The following is a 20,439-nucleotide window of genomic DNA, read 5'->3' as shown; positions in this document are numbered from 1 at the left end:
TATAGAAATACTAATGGCAAACTCAATAATTCCTCTGTAAAACTCTATACAGCTCTTGGAACAATCTGAACTTCTTGAATTGACACAGGAAGAACATTCTTTGTTGTGCCATTTTAATGATTATTCTAATGTTAGTGTCCATTTCAAGTCCTGGAAAATTATAGAACTTATAAAACCCAAAAACCTGAAGGATCTACTCTTATACTGTGCTGTTGAATATAGTAAGAGATGGTAGATAAGGGCTTCTCCTAAAATCCACTCTCATCTCTAAAGTTTTAAGCATGTTCAGCTTCAGATTGTTCCAGATGCACCACAAGGCCAGTTGTTCAACCTCCTATCTATTGATAGACTCATCACCAACTTTTATGAGACCAATGACCATTGTATCATTTGAAGACTTCAGTACTTTAACAGAGAGATCTCTTGATATGCAGTCATTTTTCCAATGTGTTTTGTTTACTTGGTTCCCTTAATTTTAATTGTTCCTTTTTTGTTTTGATTTGCAGATAATGGTACATGGACACAACTCTGGCTAGTGTCAGATTATCATGAGCATGGTTCTCTTTTTGATTATTTGAACAGGTACACTGTTACTGTAGAGGGAATGATAAAGCTAGCATTGTCAACTGCCAGTGGACTTGCACATCTTCACATGGAGATTGTTGGCACGCAAGGTAACTTCATCTCAATGTTCGTTTCAGTTGTTAATGTACATCTTCTCAAGAGGTATACATTTTGAAATCATTTTAATCATCTCCACTTAATTTAACTTGATTTAACATTTAATTTATGTGATTTATGTTTAGATTAAAACAATGATTACATGGATAATACTTTTGGAATATCTACTCATTAAAGTTTTTAGTGGGAAACATCCCTCCTTACTATTTCCCTCTTATTATAGTTTTTCTTCCTGAACCCATAGGAGTACCATTTTAATGAATATTCCTTCTGAAAGTTCTTATTCTTTTTTCTATCTTTTCTTTTAATTATCTATTCTAAAATAGGTTACTTTTACCAAGTGAGCTAGCATATTGTACTGGAGACACATAGTAAAAATAGTGAGAGGGAAATCAGATTTTTTAAAAATCTAATAAGTCTAGTAAAAGAATAGTACATCTACTGTAGTCTAGTATATTTATTTTATCTGAAATTAAGATTTTCCAAACTAAGATAATCTCTCAGATTTTTTATGGCTTATAAATTTACTCTTTTTGAAGATTAACATTCTTGGAACTATAAATTTGAGATATATGGATAGTTCCAAAATGCCATCTTCCATGTAGATGGTCCATGCATGTTCTTGTATGCTAGAGCATGGTTTCTTCTAATTACCCTTTGACTCATGTTAATTCTGTTTCCTAAAGGTTTGGCTCATTATTATGTAGAGATCATTTTAAAAAACCCTAGATAAAATTCATATATGGGATTCTGAGATTCTATATAGAAAGTTTGTGCTTATTAGGTTTTTATAATGTTAGAACTACTATCAAAGCAATGAATTTGGTATATAGATCTCTAAACAAATTTAAGCCAAGTGCCATACCCCAATATTGATCATATTCTTCTGAAAAAGAGATCTTCATTAATCCTATGTTGAAAAAACATCTCTAGGGAATGTCCCTGCTATTTAATGTTTTCTTCTTTCCGAAAAAGATTCAAAATATCTTCCCATTCATCCAATTTTACCATTGACTAATAAGCTGCATCATTAAGTTTTATTTTTTTAATAATGCTGTATTTATTCTGCTCTATTTTATCTCCTCTTAATTATTTTTATTATACTTAATATTTTTCTTTTATGTAGAAGTATTTTATTCTATTTGGCCTTTGGTCTGCAATAAACTGATTTTATTTGAAATTCACAATAACTTTGTTTAAAAAATAACGACTTCAAATGATTGAGCATAGTTTTTTTTATAATGTTCATACTGATTCTTCCTTATTTATTTGTTATTAAATTTATTTGCTGCCTATTTTGCCATGGGGCTATTCTAGGCAGCTTATAACAATTTAAAGGAAGAAATGAAAATAGTGTGAACAGATCAGAAGTAAGATAATAAAAGCAAAAGAAAAGGAACAATGAAAAGGAACATAATGAGAAATACAACTATATGATTACCAAAAAAAAAAAAAAAAGAAGCATGGATGGGTAGACAAGAGAAAACAGGGGGGGGGGGGCGTTTGCAGTCTGCCATCAATCCAGCAGTCACCTCCAGTGTGCAATTTCCCCATTTGGACTCCAGGCCAACTGGCAGAATGAGTTTTTTAGGCTCTTTGAGAAGGATAAGAGGGTGGGGGCAGATATTACCTTAGAGATTAAGATGTTCCTAAGGACAGTGCTCTTAGGAGAAAGCTCTTCTTTTGGATCCCAACAGACCTATGCACTTAAGGACTTTAGAAGTCATAAACAGCATGTTGAACTGCATACAGAAGCAGACCGATTGCCAGTGAAATTTGCAGAGCAGGGGTGTTATATGGGGCATCCCAGAGTCACAGAGACTGCTCTTGTTGCTGCACTTTGCACCAATTGAACCCTGTGAATGGATTTCAAGGATTGCCCCATACAGAGCACATTTAAGTAGTCCAGACAAGAGAGATGTAGGGCTTGAATAACTGAGCACAGGGAATCATAATTCAGGAAAGGTTGCAGCTGATGCAGAAACTGGAACTATGCAAAAGTTTTTCCCTCTACTTGCTCTTTGATCAGGTGATTTAAATCCAAAGAAAATTCCAAAGTTGCAAACTGGATTTGATCAGCGTAGTTCAATTCTGTCCAGATCTAAGGATGACAAACATTTGGCTGTTGATGCTCCATGCACCCAAAGCCACTTGGTTCCGCCAGTGTTCAGTTGAAGTCTGTTGTTCCTCCATCCAGAGCCTTACTACCTTTAGGCATAGCAAGAGAGCAGCAACAGTATCAGTCAGGTCACCATGTGTAAAGAAAGGTTCCCCTCGCACATATGTACTAGTCATTCCAGACTCTAGGGGGTAGTGCTCATCTCCATTTCAAAGCCAAAGAGCCAGTGTTGTCCAAAGACATCTCCGTGGTCATGTGGCTGGCATGATTAAATGCCCAAGGCGCACGGAACACTGCTATCTTCCCACCAAAGGTGGTTCCTATTTTTCTACTTGCATTTTTTACGTGCTTTCAAATTGCTAGGTTGACAAGCTGGGACAAGTAACGGGAGCTCACAAGGGATTCGAACTGCTGATCTTTCTGATCGACAAGCTCAGCTTCTTAGCCACTGAGCCATCGCCTCCCACTACCCTGTGTAGCGATATGCTATATTTTAAGAAATTATAGGAACCATTATTTGTGAATTGTATGTTATAAAATATTGGTTTATTTGAATTAGATTCAAAAATATTTGTTCATCTCAAGTGACCATCTATATTTTATCCCATCAATTTTAGACATTTTATTAGAACCACTAGGTAATTGAGAATATGAACTTATTGTTTAAATAATTTTCTTTGTGTGTGTGTGTGTGTAGTGCTTAAATATGCAGAAGCTCTTATCGTTTTTTCAGATATTAACATTCTGATCAAATTGTAATTTTTTTAAAGCACGAATTCCTAAATTCCTATAATCAACCTCCTTTCAATGTAACCCTGCCTAAAAACCCAAACACCAAAATGAACAATGAAATAATAATGAAACTTTGGAGAATAGAATAAATTTATTCTAACAATGTAATTAAAATATTCTTATACAGTATCTCTCTTCGACTCCATCTGCATCTTAAGAGAGGTGACACCTTATAGTTTGGAAACCTTATTTTAAAGCTTATTCATTTTTATTTAGTAATTCTTGCTATATTGTCAGAATTTAACAAATCTGAATTTTAATATATAATAAAATTTAGTTTAATTGCCATCAAGCCATTATCAACTTTTATTGAGGTTTTAGATAGATTTTTCTCCATTATGATCTGTCTATAGCATGGTTTTTAGGTCTTCCAGTGGTGCACCATAGTGTTCTTCTATCTTACTGCTGATTGTCTTGTCCTCTTCTCTTTTTCTTCAGTCTTTCCCAGCATTAGAGTGTTATGTGGAGAATTAGTTTTTATGTTAGTATGAATTAGTATGTTGAGAGTGGAATAATTTGAACTCCATTAACAGAAATAATAATTTGTTGCTGAAAGTTATTAAAAAATATTGGACAATCATTTATCTAGGATGGAGTAAGGATCCATAGGCAGAAGACCTCTAGGGTCCCTTCCAGCCCTATTACTCTATGAGCATCATCTTTTGGGCCTGGAGTGTGAGGGGAAAAAATGCCCTGGGGAAATCTGAGATCAATGGACCGTGGCTGATTCCCTTCCGCATATCTTTTGAGATATTGAGAAAAAATAAAAGTCTTTAAAAGTATTCTAATTAATAAACAAACTTTAATAATAAAATAAAAAGTAAATGAAACAGAAAATAACTAATTGTTACATTTTGATAATAAAAGCTACGTCTGCCAAGCTGGCAGCCGAACAAAGAAGAAGAGAATTTTGTTCTGGAATGTGTAAACGCATACGCAATAAATCACTTTCAGATAAGAACTTTTTGTTTTATGACCTGCGCAATAAAGCTTTCTTAGTTTAACTCTTGAGTGTCAGTTTAGGCAGTTCAGGCCTAGCAAACTTTTTAACATCGTGACACCCCTTCTTTTGCTAGTCTGGGCTGACGTCATCAAATCATCAATTAAGGCACATCTTCTTTCGCAGATACTCGTGTTGATTTGCGGCGAGTGGTTTGTTAAGCATGTCTGCGATCTGATCATGTGTAGAAACATATTGCAATTTCACAAAACCTTGCTTAACTAATTGCTTTGTGTTTTGATAACGAATGTCAATGTGTCTGGACCTAGAACCTGTGAAATGTGACTCAGAAATATAAACCACAGATACATTATCTTCCATCACGGTGATTGGTCGAATCGGACGTGTCCAGATATCTGTGATCAAAGCATCAAACCACGTTAGAGAATTACAAGCATCTGAAACACAAGCATATTCAGCTTCAGTAGATGAACATGAAACAAAACTCTGTTTTCTCACTTGCCAGTAAACGGGACAACCATTTAGGAACATCATGTAACCAGAAGTGCTTTTGCGTGACTTCTTGTCGCTCGCCCAGTCGGCGTCAGCAAAACAAATCAACTTTGGTTGATCAGTGTGTGTTGGTTCTAGCAATAACTTCATGTGTTTAGTGTGTTTTAGGTATTTCAACAACTTCTTAATGCATGACCAATGAAATTGTGTTGCCTTACCTACGTGTCGTGATAAAAGATTAACACTAAGTGCAATGTCAGGTCTGGTCCAACTACTAATGTATAATAGTGAACCAATGACTGAACGATAGAGTGTTTGATCCTCGAACTCAGGACTTGGTTCATGTGTTAAGTTGTGAAAATCTGTTTGCATGGGTGTCTTTGTTGTGCTAGCATCTTTCATGTTGCAATGATGTAGAATGTGGTCAATTTTCTCTTCTTGTGAAAGACTAAACCCCTTCTGTGTCTTTTCAATTTGAACACCTAAATAAGTGCTAATGTGTCCTAAAGATTTTAGTGTGAAGTATCTCTGCAAACTTTTGGCAAAAATCTCACTCATTTTCTTATTTGGACCAATATAAACAATATCATCAACATAAACAAGAATTATCTCATATGCATTGTTAGATCTTTTTGTGAACACGCATTCATCAGTTTCGGACTTAATAAAGCCCATTGAATTTAGTTTGTCAGTAAGACATAAATACCACATTAAACCTGACTGTTTCAGACCATAAAGACTTTTGTTCAGGAACCAGGTATCCCCTTCTTGCTTTCGGAATCCTGGAGGGCTTCTCACGTAGATCTCTTCATCTAGGTCTGCATGTAGATAAGCTGTGTCCACATCAAATTGAAAAACTTCTAAACCAAGAATAGTTGCAGTGGTTAAGGCAATTTTTACACTTTCAGATCTGACTGTTGGTGAGGAAGTGTTTGTGTAGTCCTCAGGATAACGTTGAGCGAAACCCTGAGCTACAAGTCTGGCTTTGTATAAAGACTCACCATTTGGTTTCTTCTTGATTCTGTAGACCCATCGGGTGCCAATGACTTTCTTGTTTGCTGGAGGTTTTGCAGGTGTGAATACATTAAGTTTCTTTAAACTGTCCATTTCATCCTGCATTGCATCATACCACTTGTCTTGTTCTGAATCAGGAAGCTGTTTGATTTGTGTGAATGTCTCTGGAGGAAGAGTAACGTTGCAAATCAAAGGTAATGGTGACTTTGTCAGTTGCCATGAATAACGTTGTGGAGGGATTCCTTTTGTGGCCCTCTTGGAGCGTCTAGGAGCAACAGACCAGTCTTCTTCTTCTTCATCATCATCATCCTCGTCCTCACGTTCGTCGCTAGCATCAGCATCCGTGGCTTGCGAAGATGGAACATCAGGTTGTGAAGAACTGGTAGAAGGGATATCTGCCTGCGACTTGCCATCAGGCTGCGTGGCATCTGGAACACCATCTCTAGGAAAATAAACTTCAGGATCATTGGAATGAATCCTGGACCAGTCAATATCTTCCTCAAAATTAGCAGATTGTGAAATGACAATCACATGTTTAGTATCAATGAATTTGTACCATTTTGAATTATCATCAATACCCATAAATCTTAGTCTCTTTGCTACTATACCTCCCTTTCTTCTTTGACTTAAGGGAGTGTTCACCATAGCATACGAACCAAAAATATGGAGGTTCTTGAGATCAGGCTTGTAGCCATACAGCATGTAGAAAGGAGTTTGATTGATTACACTGCTCCAAGTACGGTTGAAAATGTAATTTGCATATTTGATTGCTTCACCCCAGTATGCGTTACTGAGATTGGCATCTTCTAGAAGACAACGCATCATGGTTTGTAGAACCCCTTGTCTTCTTTCTACGACTCCGTTATGAGCCGGTGTATATGGAGCAGATGTCTGATGAAGAATTCCATTCTTACGCATCCAGTCCTGGAAACGCTGAGACATGAATTCTGCACCACGGTCACTCTGGATTCTGGCGATGCGAACTTGGTATTGTGTAGAAACAAACGCTGCAAAGTCTTTAAAGATCTGAAAGGTCTCAGATTTCTCTCTCATAGGATATACAAATCCATATCTAGAATGATTATCTACAATTGTTAAAAAATACTTTCTGCCACCAAGTGTTGGTGGGAAAGGACCCACTATGTCAGTGTGTACCAAATCAAAAATGCGTGTTGACCGGCGTGTAGTGTGTTTTGGAATTGGAGCCGCCTTGGATTTAGCCTTTTTGCAAACGGCACAATCCAAAAACACCTTACACCCCTTTAGATCCAAACCTTTTGCGAACTCCGGCATCTTTCTAAGAACACGGAAACTGGCATGCCCCAATCTTCTGTGCCACTTGTGAATACACCTGGAATGTAAAGGTTTACCAGTTAGTGAATTCTCAACATTAACAGTTTCATGAGGACCCTCAGGCTTGCTCTGAGCAATCTGTTTCTGTTTTGTCTGTTTGTTGGCTTTAGGAGCCTTTGGCACAGTAACGCTTTCTCTCTCTGGGACAACTCTCTCTGGGTCTACGTTGTGCCTTTTTGGAGTTCGCATACTTGCCTGTGCTTGCCCTTTAGGCTTTGGCTTTAAGTAATAAACACCACCAATCAGCATGGTTTCAGCAACAATATCTCCATCTTTAACTAAGTAACTTGCTTTTTCGAGGTGGTGAACCTGGAACTTTAAATCTCTAGACAAGTGACTTTGACTAAGCAAATTACTGGTTGCTGAAGGTATATAATAAACATCAGGGATGTGTGTATCGAGCTCTTCAATGTAAACAGTTCCTTTTCCCATAACCTTGCAAGTGTGGTTGGTGAAGGAATACAGTTCTCGATACTCGGGCTCTGGTTCGCCCATCTCTGTGAAAAGTTCCCTTCTGTGGGTAACGTGCACAGCTGCTCCACTGTCTAAAGTCCACAAAAGACGTCTGTCGAACTTTGGATCAGGTTGTGGAACGTTGGTTATGGCCAGTGTCACAAGTGGAGCTTGTGAATCACGCCTTGGACCACGACGGCCTTGTCTTCCGCCTCTACCTCTGCCTCTGGAATCTGTTCCTCTGGGCTGGTACGTGACGGGAGCTGGAACTCGTTGGGGACAATCCCGGGTGTCATGTCCCACACGGTTGCAGGTGTAGCATTTTGGCATCCTTGGAGCGTAGCCTCTTCCTTGGAAGGGACGTCTGGCTGGAGCCTTTAACGCTGGAGGCCGTTGCAGATGTGGTGTAGCTAACCTGATAGCTTCGTCTTCCACTAAAAGTCTGCAAACGTGGTTAACTGTGCGTTGAGCAATAGGCACGTAGTTAATCTTTGCAACAGCATCTTTCCATTCATAATTCAATGAGTTAATGATGATGCTAATCATTTGGATATCATCGATTACATGGCCATTTTGTCTCAATTCACTTCTCATTCTTTTCAGTTTGGTCAAATGTCCACCAATTCGTTCACCAGGTTTCAACTTCGAACCATGGAACTCGGACATGAGCAAACATGAAGATTCAATTGAAACGGGCCTGTAGCAATCTTCCAAAATAGCCCATATTTCTTGGGCAGTTGCATCAGGTGGAAAGATACCTTGGATCTCAATTTCCATTGACATGAGTAAAGTCGTGATTGCTCTGTTTTCGAGGTCTCTCATTGCAGGCGTCCAGGGCTGAGGGGGAGGATTAAAAACCATGGAATTTGTGCCTTCTCTTCGAAGCAAGAGCGCAATTTCACTGACCCAGGCTTTATAATTCTCTCCTGACTCCTTTAATTTGGACTCACCAGTCAAGGGGGTGACTGTGAATATCTGCTGAGGAACAATTTGTTGCTCTGGTTGCAAATCTGGTTGTTGAACCAGGGGATGCTGGGGTTGCATCATTGGCCTTTGCGTGGCAACATCAAATTGGCTTCCTCGAATTCGCCTTTGACTTTGCCTTTTTCCATCTAGGGAGGATTCAACGCCGCCAGGGGGTGTTGAAGACTTAACCTTTGGAGGCAAAATTTTGGCTTCTAAAGGGCTCATAGGTAAATCTCTAAAGCTTTGATGAAACTGCATCATCTTTTGCTCTAATAATTTTTCTCCGCCAGCAGATGGCAGTGCAGCTTCACTTTTTGGCTGCCTCGCCTTTCTATACGTATGCGGAAGTTCAGTTGACTCAAAGGGACCACGTGACCTCGGTGACGTGTACATGTCTCTTTGTTCTAATTGACCAATGAACTCTGTGGGGTGTGTCTTAGGCTGTTGTTTTGAAGACAAGATGGCGTCCTCAAATATTTTGGGAGTGGGGGAGCTCCCCCTACTTCGCTTTATTTCGTTAAAGCACTCTCTCACCTCCCTAGTATATTTTTCAAAACGTTCTATTTGATCAAGATAGCTTTGCATTTCTTGCTCATCATTTGGGGAGATTTCATAAACTTTGCTTTCTGCGTGGGAGGATTTTTTCTCTGCCGGCAGTTGCCGTTTAGACTTTTGCTGTTCATTAATTGTATCTTGATAATGAGGTAGATTTACTGATCTCAGTCCGTAGATCTTGCCTTCTGTAGCTCCTTCCCCCACATCTGGCTCGGCACCTGAAGGAATTTGTTGCTCCTGGAATACGTTTGAAGGTTCTTGTTTCTCTGTGTCTGAGGAAATAGATTCTTTCAAGCGCTTTCCATGTCCGCGTTTTTTTCTTTTCTTTCTCTTCTTCGACATGGCTAATTAGTCTTAGTCAGTTATCTTTAGATAGCATGAAGGGAAAATACAGCCATAAATTGTAGCCATCTCAGCTACAGCCAACCTCTGCATACCAAGTTGTGAGGGGAAAAAATGCCCTGGGGAAATCTGAGATCAATGGCCCGTGGCTGATTCCCTTCCACATATCTTTTGAGATATTGAGAAAAAATAAAAGTCTTTAAAAGTATTCTAATTAATAAACAAACTTTAATAATAAAATAAAAAGTAAATGAAACAGAAAATAACTAATTGTTACATTTTGATAATAAAAGCTACGTCTGCCAAGCTGGCAGCCGAACAAAGAAGAAGAGAATTTTGTTCTGGAATGTGTAAACGCATACGCAATAAATCACTTTCAGATAAGAACTTTTTGTTTTATGACCTGCGCAATAAAGCTTTCTTAGTTTAACTCTTGAGTGTCAGTTTAGGCAGTTCAGGCCTAGCAAACTTTTTAACATCGTGACATGGAGTTAAAATTCAGGTTGACTTAGTTGATGATATTAATAGTGCTTCTATGTGTTTTAATTTCAGGAAAACCAGCTATAGCTCATAGAGACTTGAAATCAAAAAACATATTAGTAAAGAAAAATGGAACATGTTGCATTGCGGATTTAGGTCTGGCAGTAAGACACGATTCAGCTACAGATACAATAGATATTGCACCAAATCACAGAGTTGGAACAAAGAGGTAAACTGATGCTTTTTTAATGGAATATTTTACATAGTGTATTTTTTGGAGTATAAGACACATCGGAGTATAAGACGCACCAAGGTTTTAAAGAGGCAAAAAAGTAGGTAGGTAGGTAGAGGGAGAGAAAAAGAGAGAACTACAGTAGGTAGGTAGGGGAGAGAGAGAGTAGTTAGATAGGTAGGTAGATAAAGGAATAGAGAGAGATAGAGAAATACAGTAGATAGGTAGGGAGAGAGAGTCGGTAGGTAGGTAGGTAGGTAGATGTTTCCAGGTGTATTTATCCATGTGCTAGAGAAGGAAATCGCTGACAATCTGCAGCACCTAAGACTTTGTTTCTGCTGGCGCAGCATTTGGTCAGTGTAATTCTCATCAATCAGTTAAAGAACTTTCCAAAAGGGGAGAAAAAGAAACTTTTTGCACTCTGCAAACCTCCCAAACAAAGACATGAATGGCCTTGGGTGGGTGGGGGGCTTGCAGAATGCTCCTGGGGGGAGGGGAAATGAGCAAAAATTGGCCCGTTTTTCAAAAAAATTACATGCATAGCCTTATGGAGGCTTATAGAGTGCTGCTGGGGGGTGGGGACAAAAAACTGCTCATTTGCTCATTTCTGCCCTCCCCAGCCCCCAGGAGCTCTCTGAAAGCCTCCATAAGGGTATGCACGTGAAGGGGAAGGGCTTTGGGAGGCAAAAAATGCTGTATTCAATGTATAAGACGCACCCAGATTTTCAGCCTCTTTTTTGAGGAAAAAAGGTGCGTCTTATACTCTGAAAAATACGGTAATCCAAACTTAAGATAAGCTAAATAGTAGATTTTAAAGACAGTTATTCCTATAGCAATAGGAGAAAATCTGTTGAACCCATTAGAATCTTGCAGTAATGTGACCTATAGTGTGGTCAGAACTTCTAAGTCCTTTTAAAAGATAAAAAGATCCTGGTTGTATATTTCACAAACTTTCTCTTATTATTACATTATAAAAACCAGTATAATAAAATGTCCTCATATTGAACGTGGATTTGGAGTTTCACACATAAGTATGAACTCATTTGAAAGTTACTGCTTATCATCCTAACTTATTGAATATAAGTCATTAAAAAGATAAACATATTGCTGCATGCTCACAAATGAGAGGAAATAATATATTTTGCCTTATTCTTTCCTTCTTTATTCTTCTGCAGTAAGTGTCCCAGAACTGCTGAGTAGTGCCTTTTCTTTAAGAGTGAAAGCATAAGTGATTGAAAGGTGACCCTCTTCTCCACAAAGCAATAAATAAAATGGAGAAGAAAGATATTTTTGGACTTATACTTTTCTATCATTCTTGGTAGCCTATTAACATGTAATCTTTTAATCTTGGAAATTCATGTAAATATTAATGAAGAATCAAGTTTCTATTTAAATGTATGAGCCTTGTTTTAACCAATATCAGATAAACTTTTATCTGAAATATACTGTATTACTTCAGTTTCCAGATAAAGTCGTATGTCAACAATGGAAGAGTTTTATGTCAGAAAAAGACCTTCATCTGCAGCCTGATATTGTGAAAATCAATTATTTTCCCTAATTTATTAGTTATCCATCTCGTTCAATGCTTTATTTTTCCAGAAATCTTATAGCAGATTCTATTCAGTCACAGAAATAATTAAAACATAATATTATATGTGAAGTAGCCCTGCTATGTGGCAGCAGATAGCCAAACCTGACTGATCTCAAATCAAATGGTGCAACAATAGCTACTGTTCAAAATAATGTACAGGCATCTGTCTCCTTCGTGGATGAGTAGGAATTATTTGCAATAACTTATAGTCAACAATTCTAAATAGCTATTATTTATTTAATGTATTTATATGCTGCTCATCTCACTGTCACAGTAACTGAGCAGCCTACAGAATGATTATAATATAAAACAATTAAAAATTATGAAAGATTAAATAAAGACTAAAAAACAAGATAACAGGCCACTTTTCTTGGACCTCGCCAGCCAAAATCCTTTGGTAGATGGAATCTGAAGTAGACATCTTCTATTGGAGCAAGTGGGACAGGCCAATGCATCTCCTCATATAGTCTTGGATTCATTCCCTAAAGGACCAATAACTCAAATTGGACTCAGAAACAGACTAGCATCAAGTGCAGCTCACACAACAGCATTGTTATATATTCCACCCGAGGAGCATCTAGAACTATTTGCACTATTGCATTCTATACTAGTTGTAGCTTCTGAATACTCCTCAGGAATAGCCCCACGTAGAATGCATTACAGTAATCCAACAGAGAGATGACCAGGGCATAAGTACTCTGCACAGGACCTCATGATCCAGGAAAGGGTGCAATTAGGGCACAACATGAAATTGAACAAAGGCAATCCCAGACTCTATTTCTACCTATTCTTTGAACAGGAGATATGAGCCCAGGAGAACTCACAGATTGTGCCTAAAATCAATCTGAGGTAGCAAAATCCCATTCATAACTCCCAGGTCCCAAGGCTCTTTGAACCCATCTTAGCTCCTTTCAACTGAAGCCTGTTGTCCCCCATCCAAACCCCCAGTCCCCAGGCACTGCAAGTGGGCAGCTGCAGTATCACTTGAATCACTTGAGATGGAGTTATAAAATACTAGGATCATTCTTGAGATGAACAGGAATGAGGCATTGAAACTTTTAACCCAGTTAGAGAAAGGCAGATTATAATTTCATAACCAAAGTACATTTCTCTCCATATAAGAAAAGAAAGTGAATGTTTGATCCCAGATCCCAAGCAGTGAATGCACATCCCAGAATCAGAAATGCTGCTTTGTTTGTGATTTCTTAAATATTTGGGAATGGCCGTATACTATTGAGTGAGTAGAGTAAAACTCTCAAAACAGTGCTGAATAGATATATACGATTCTGATTTTATAAATCAAAGTTTTCAAAAGTTGTGATGTGGACTTAGTAGTAATTACGACTTCAAAATCAGTAATATATTATTGTGAATTACTGTGTTTAACTTAGCCTGCAATAACTGGTTTAGTTTTCCAATTTAAAGCTTTTTTAAAAGGTAAACTTTGTGGATTTCATTGGAGTAAATAGTAAATAGTATACAATATAAAGTTCAGATGATTACTTTGTAGAATTGAAAAAGTGCTTACTGCTGCTTATGATGGCTTTAAAAAAAATAAAATAATGTTCAAGCAGCATTGCTTTATACGTAATACATATTGGTCTTTATATTCATAGGTACATGGCTCCTGAGGTACTTGATGATTCGATAAACATGAAGCATTTTGAATCTTTCAAAAGAGCAGATATTTATGCAATGGGACTAGTGTTTTGGGAAATAGCTCGTCGATGTTCAATTGGTGGTAGGTTCAAAAAAAAATCCCAACAATTAACTTCAATCAGTGTCAGAAATGAAACCTTAAATTATATATTGGTTTATATATCTCAGGAATCCATGAAGATTATCAGTTACCATATTACGACCTTGTCCCTTCTGATCCTTCAGTTGAAGAAATGAGGAGAATTGTTTGTGAACAGAAGCTACGACCCAATACTCCAAATAGATGGCAAAGTTGTGAGGTAGATTCTTTTCTTTAGATAAGTTTTAGAATACTTTTAAAAATAAACCAATATTTTTTTAAAAAATCAATATTTTGATTTTAGAATTGAATTAAAAGAAATATGACAGTTCTGTTTAAGATTATGAACTCATATTTTGTATTTGTATTTATGGGTAAATGTACTTAAATTTTTTTCTTATGTGAAATAAAATAATGACTCATAAAATATTTTTTGTTTTATTTATTTGCAGGCATTACGAGTAATGGCTAAGATTATGCGAGAATGCTGGTATGCCAATGGTGCAGCTAGACTAACAGCTTTGCGTATAAAGAAAACTCTATCACAACTCAGTCAGCAAGAAGGAATAAAAATGTGATTTAGGAAATAGTGTTCAAGAAAACATTTGAACACCAAAATGTGCACCTGGCTCGTACATTAGTGTTCTACCTCACTGAGGGAACAGAAGAATATTGCTGCCTTTTATACAATATACATTATACAAGATAATCAGTTATTAGTCCAGGATTTCTCTAGATGCATTAAACTGTTGTACAGAATTTTAATTATTTTTTGAAAGTCACATTGGTATCTATTATGTTCAAAACAAAAAAATAAACTTGAGTGGAACTTGTGTATGCCATGTATGGCACTCAAAGACAAAAGGAAAGATATGATGGTACGCTGTATATTGTCATATTGTTTTGTTCTGATATTAAGATGCTATTATTGAATGCCTTTCATTGAATCTTACCTACATGACCTTATTTCATCTGCAACACACATGCAATTTATGCAATACTTTGTATTATATGTCTGTTGTTTACATCAGATAATAATTTGCCTTTAAAACCATTGTGTATAAGTGCCACTTTTAAATTTTCTTGATGCAGTTCATTAGGATATACAAAGTCTTTTTGGTCCTTGTGAAATGACAGTAAATCTGTATTTAATCTGCTGGCTTCTATATACTTTGATATTACCAATTTTTTGGATTTCCAAGGCAGCATTGCCAAGTTCCTGCTAATTGGGGATCCTAACTTAGAGGATGGTACCAGGTTGGATGATACCAGATTGATTGGCTACAGGATGATTTCATACTCATGCATGAATTTTTTTATGAAAGGTTTTTTCTCTAGAGCATAGGAACTGAAGAATGCAGATTGATTTTGTGCTATTCCTATGCTTTAGATATTACAGTGAACAGGGTTATCAAGTATAGAACTCTGAAAAAGAGCTTTACCTGTAAAAAATACTTTGATGGTTTTTTTTTTACATTCAGTATGAACACTAGCTTCTTAAAATAAATCCTCTTAAATATTGTGTTGGGGGGAAAAATTTTATGTGCAATGAAAACTGCTTTGCTACAATTTGATCATTGCTAAATGTTTTTCTGAGGATGATCCATGTAGAAAATGTGATCTGTTAATAATCTTACGGATTCATTCTGTATGCCCCAAATAGGAATTTCCCAGTATTTAGTTGTTTATGTGGATTTGATTCATACATAATTCTTAATGTTGGCTTTTGTTGACTGATAATGAACTTTGGAGAAATGAAGCTGAGTATAGACATTCTCTTTCTGTCATGCCCATTCCACTCGTGCCAGTGGAGGCCTACTGCAGATCCCATTAGTCAAATAACTCCAGCTGATGGGATCCAGAAGAGCTTTTTCTGCTATCACCTGCCCTTCAGAATATTCTGCTCTTGGGTAAGATCTGCCCTCAACCTTTTCTGTCCCCATCCTGATCAAAATTAAAAAGCAGATGGCAGTAAAAGTTCTTAAAAATGTTGCTTCTTTTCATCAATATTTTAAAAGCTGTTTAATTTCAGCTTAGATAAACATATTTTCTAATAAAATTCTCGTAACAACTAGCTTGATAAGATTCTTTTCAAAGATGGCAATCTTTTGTTTAATGGACCAAAGTTTTCTAATATTCAACTATTTTATATGGCAAAGATAATACTGAAATAGGTGTCTTGTCATAGTAATTGGATGTTAATATGCAGATTTGATTATCTTTTCAGATTCTAATTAATTTAAGTTAAAAATAGTGGAAAACTTACAAAATTGTTAACTTAAAAGAATTTTAAGGATCCCATACCCCTACTAATACTCCACAAGTATTGGATTTTTATAATTAATTTCATTTATATACAGATATAAAATACATTCTTTTGCCTCCTACTGTTGTTGCATTGCCAGCCTAAATGTTTACACAGAAGATATTTGATAAAGTTATAAATTTGCTGTTCAGTAATATTTAAAATTATATAGATATTGATCATATCAGATTACCTATAAAATGATTTTAAGTAACAAGACCCCATAATTCAAAAATCTTAAATTTAGGTTTAGGGTCACTTGGATCAAGTTCAACACCTTATTCTTTATTTAATTTATTCAATTTCTTTCCAACAACTCCCTAACGCTCTGCCTACTCAAATTCTCATTTTCACTGAAGAAGTTACATGGATAGTAACAAACATTTCAATTTTAACAAGCTTTGGTCCAGTTGCCATGATTTTTTGGCCTGGATGATTGAATGTTCATATACATGATCTGGAGAAATAATCAAATACTTAAAAATTAAGAATTTTACTAAACACTTAAATTGCTGCCCATCTTTTAATTTTTCACAAACCTATATAAAAAGGGTTCTAAATGAATTGCAAGCCAAGCTCCATGAATTCACATTTAGCCTATTTGTATTGTACTATTAAAACAGCTTCAGAAGTATCTTTATATTTTTAAAATACTGCTTTAATCTTAAATTACCTCATGACAAAATATACATTTACCTCTATATATAATATTTAATGTTTTTCAAAATATAAAGCTTGAGTATTTTGTTTCTCTTAAATGTATCTTAAAGTAAGGTATTGTTCTGATCAATCTGCAACATTGCTGGTATTTAGCTAGCTCTAATTCAAAGTGCTCTGCTACTTGGAATTCTTGCTAAAATAGGCTTTTTTGTTGAGTTTCTTATTGGAAAGCCACCTAATATATTCTGGACAGAAGGATCCACATAATGGCCTAATGCATGTTTTTATGGGCATATGCAGAGAGTATCTGCATAATTAGACAGTAAATTAGCTGGTTGATGGGGTTTTTTTGTCCAAATTGCTCATTTATTTTTTTATTTTTGGTAAATATATTTATTTTGCCTTTCAAGAGCCTTTCAAGGTAAAGACATTCTTAACAGATAGATGCATTTTGAGAATCTATAAATGTCAATTATAAGTGTTCATTTCTCTATATATTGATTATGTATACAATTGGGAAATATAAATTGATTATTATTAAGTGCTAACATTAAGTAGAAAATAACAAAGCAGTGACATTTTTCTTTTTCCGTCCTTCATTTTAGACAGTTTTGAAAAAAACTATTGTTTAAATATTAGTAAAATGGATTAACATTGTACGTTGTCCCATTATATTTTCTGGTTCTGAAAAATGGGAAAATGTTGAATTAATAGTTCGTTGAAGAATTTTGCAGTTACCTAGTTTTTGAAGCAATTTTATGGTTCAAAGTATTTTAAATGTTATGTTGTGCTTTTTTAAAATGAAACTTGCAATGGACATAATGTACCAAGGACACCTGCTTTTACACTATAAAATAAAGTATAGCTGAAGTAGATGTCATTCCAATTTTATTGTTATATTTTACATGAACTTTTCTGCAAAATATAGATTGGATTCATTCAAGTTTAATAGAGATTTATGTAGAAAGAAAATATTTTGAGCACAATCCTGTTCGTTTCTTGATTAGCCAGCTTTGCACGTTTGCAGCATTTTTTGAATCTTTGTTTTACTTTTAAGACGTATAAAACACAATTATTTGAATTTTTCAGTGTAACTTAATGCTGAAATATTTTGAAATAAATTTAGACATCAGTCAATTCCGATGACAATTTCTCATATATCTAATTATTCTATTTCATGTAGAATTTTCTTAACTTTTGAAAAAAACTTCCCTTTGGGGAAAAGCCACAGAAAGCTTGAAGCATAAAAGAGGATTAGACCTCTTTAGGTTCTTTAGATTAAGCTCACAGTGTAAAGTTTCCATCCACCTTCTCCATTATTTGTCCTTTTGCTAGTGTTTTTCCATTTGTTTTCTCACCAAAAACACCCGCTGCCCTGCCCCCCGGTTTGTATAAACTTCAAGCAATCTCTCTTAAATTCCTTCCAGAATTTAATACGGTAATCCTATATATACACATTTGGAGATAATCATTGATCTTATCACAGTGATTTCTTGTAGATTTATAGGATTTGATGAATGACAATGCAACTATAACTTTGTTGGGTAAAGGGTATTAAAAAGTATATCAAACCTAGAGACATCAGTTTCATTTCTGCTGGTCTCATTCAAGAAAATACAAATAGCTAATTCTGTATCGATCTTCAACTTTATCTTCCAACAGTATTGCCACTTGACCTTTTAAAATGGCTTACAGAACTTTTTTTCTGCATTAATATAAACTACCATAAATATAACCTAGGTCAGTGGTCGGCAAGCCACGGCTCGCGAGCCACATGCGGCTCTTTACACATTTTAATGCGGCTCTTCTGTGTGCCGGGCGCCCGCTCCCCTCCCTCCTCTCGGGCACTTCAAAACAAGCGCCCCTTTCCCTTTTTTCTTTTCGACCCACAATGATTAGGGAGGATCCTGAAGTCGGATCACGCTGCGTGATCGGCTAATTTGCTACTGCCCGCCCGGCTCCCCGGTTAGATTTTTGCTGGGAGGGGGCGGGGGGAAGCTCCTTAGCCTCTGTTTCTTTTTCTGCCTCCTCGCTTCTTGGGGCTCCACCAATGGGGGAGTTTTAAGAGGTAAGAATTGGCTGTTTTAAGACTGGTGGACTTCAATTCTCAGAATTCTGGGAGTTGAAGTCCACCAGTCTTAAGAGCCAATTTTGCAGATCCCTGGGCTAATATGATTGATGCCCTTGGTGGACTTCAATTCTCAGAATTCTGGGAGTTGAAGTCCACAAGTATTCAAGCTGTCAGGTTTGAAGACCCTGGGGGTTTTTTTCTAAAGGGTTAGGGGTGCAAGGGTCTTGCAACTTGACAGCTTTAAGACTTGCGTGCTTCAAATGCCAGAGTTTATTGAAACTAAAAACTGTACCATCCTATGTATTTTCGGTTTTAAAAATGTGGCTCTCAAAATAAATTTCAATCGTGGTTTTGGCGAGATTTGGCTCAGTTGAAAAAAAAGGTTGCCCACCACTGACCTAGGTGGTTCCAAAATATGAAAAATAGTTTTCTTTAACTGCACATATATTCGCACGCAATAATTTTGCTGTAAGTTATGTGCATATGGTTCTATTTAAATTCTATTTTAGAAAGTTCTGGGTGTAGAACATCTTGTCTGTTTAACTTCTCAGGAATCATTTGAATTGAGAGAAAACATCTCTGGTGCATTCCTTTTTGGGGGGGTTTTCAGTGAATTTTCTGAAGTCAATGACATCAATATCCTCAGAACTTCAGAGAAGCTGGGCCTATTCAGTCAATCTTCCAGAAGAGACTGGTGGATCCAATAGATTTCAGAAGAAGCTTAGTGTTATTCCTGAGTCTCCGGCACATGGTTAAGACAAAACTTAGCCATGAGTTGAAATGTACATATGACAAATGTGTTGGAATTGATAGTGTCTCTATGGTCATGAACAGAACCTCCTGGTTCACAAAGGAGCTCCATGAGATTCAGAAATATAAGAGATACCCAAAATGCCATTGAAGGAAAACTAAAGAACAAAGGATGAAACTGACTTAGCACAGGTAAAAGTATTTATTAGACTTTTGTGGTAAATAAGAGTTGCACAATGTGTTTACTTCTCTGCTCTTAACTGAATCTAGATATCTGGTTAACAGCTCTGTTTCAGAGTGAACCTTTGCAAGATTACTATGAGAATCATTTTAGGCATATGTGGACAAAGTTGCTTGAATTTGGACAATGCCCTTATTGCTGTGTGGTCAAAGCATCTCAGGAAGATAAATGCAGCTGAGTCCAAATTCCAGTTAATGCCTCTTAGCAGGAGAGGATAGCCCTGCCTGCCTTGAAAGAGTCATAGTATGATCTATCCTCAAGATGCCACTCTTGGACCCAATAGTTTTAGATAATCTCTGTTCAGTCTCCAATCTTCCTTAAAAATATGTCCTGGGTGAGCAGGTTAGGCAGATATTTTACAATCAGAATTCAGGCTGGGCTATAAAAAACTGTAGAAATGTACTTTCAGAAATTTTATAAAAAAACGAAGTCAAAGATGCCAAAACATAAATATGAATCAACAGAAACATGACAGAAACAACATTTGAGATCTTGTAGGGAAATAGCAATGGTATTAGATAAGTTGTAGAATTATAAAATACATTTCTCCCAGTAGGTGGAGACATCATCCAGACATGGGTATTCCATCCAGTATCCAATAGGACTGGGTCTAACAAATTGACAAGTCCCGCCCTCCGTGCTA

At 36.5% G+C, this 20,439-nt stretch overlaps 1 protein-coding gene across 2 annotated transcripts in view; it reads left to right on the top strand.

The window, feature by feature from the left end:
* The window catches only part of TGFBR1 (transforming growth factor beta receptor 1), a 28,655-nt gene extending 11,035 nt beyond the window's left edge, over positions 1–17,620 (top strand). For both annotated transcript variants that reach the window (XM_081971624.1, XM_081971625.1), the window contains exons 5-9: positions 507–674; positions 10,281–10,437; positions 13,648–13,772; positions 13,859–13,989; positions 14,222–17,620. In XM_081971624.1, coding sequence (XP_081827750.1) covers positions 507–674; positions 10,281–10,437; positions 13,648–13,772; positions 13,859–13,989; positions 14,222–14,347 — 707 coding nt within the window. In that variant the 3' untranslated portion in view covers positions 14,348–17,620. The remainder of the gene's footprint in view (positions 1–506; positions 675–10,280; positions 10,438–13,647; positions 13,773–13,858; positions 13,990–14,221) is intronic.
* Positions 17,621–20,439: the final 2,819 nt, after the last annotated feature.

This window comes from Natrix helvetica (assembly GCF_964273705.1).
Source record: "Natrix helvetica genome assembly, chromosome: Z".
Taxonomy (NCBI): domain Eukaryota; kingdom Metazoa; phylum Chordata; class Lepidosauria; order Squamata; family Natricidae; genus Natrix; species Natrix helvetica.
The sequence above is the reverse complement of the archived record's forward strand: the minus strand, read 5'-3'. Positions and strand labels throughout refer to the sequence as shown.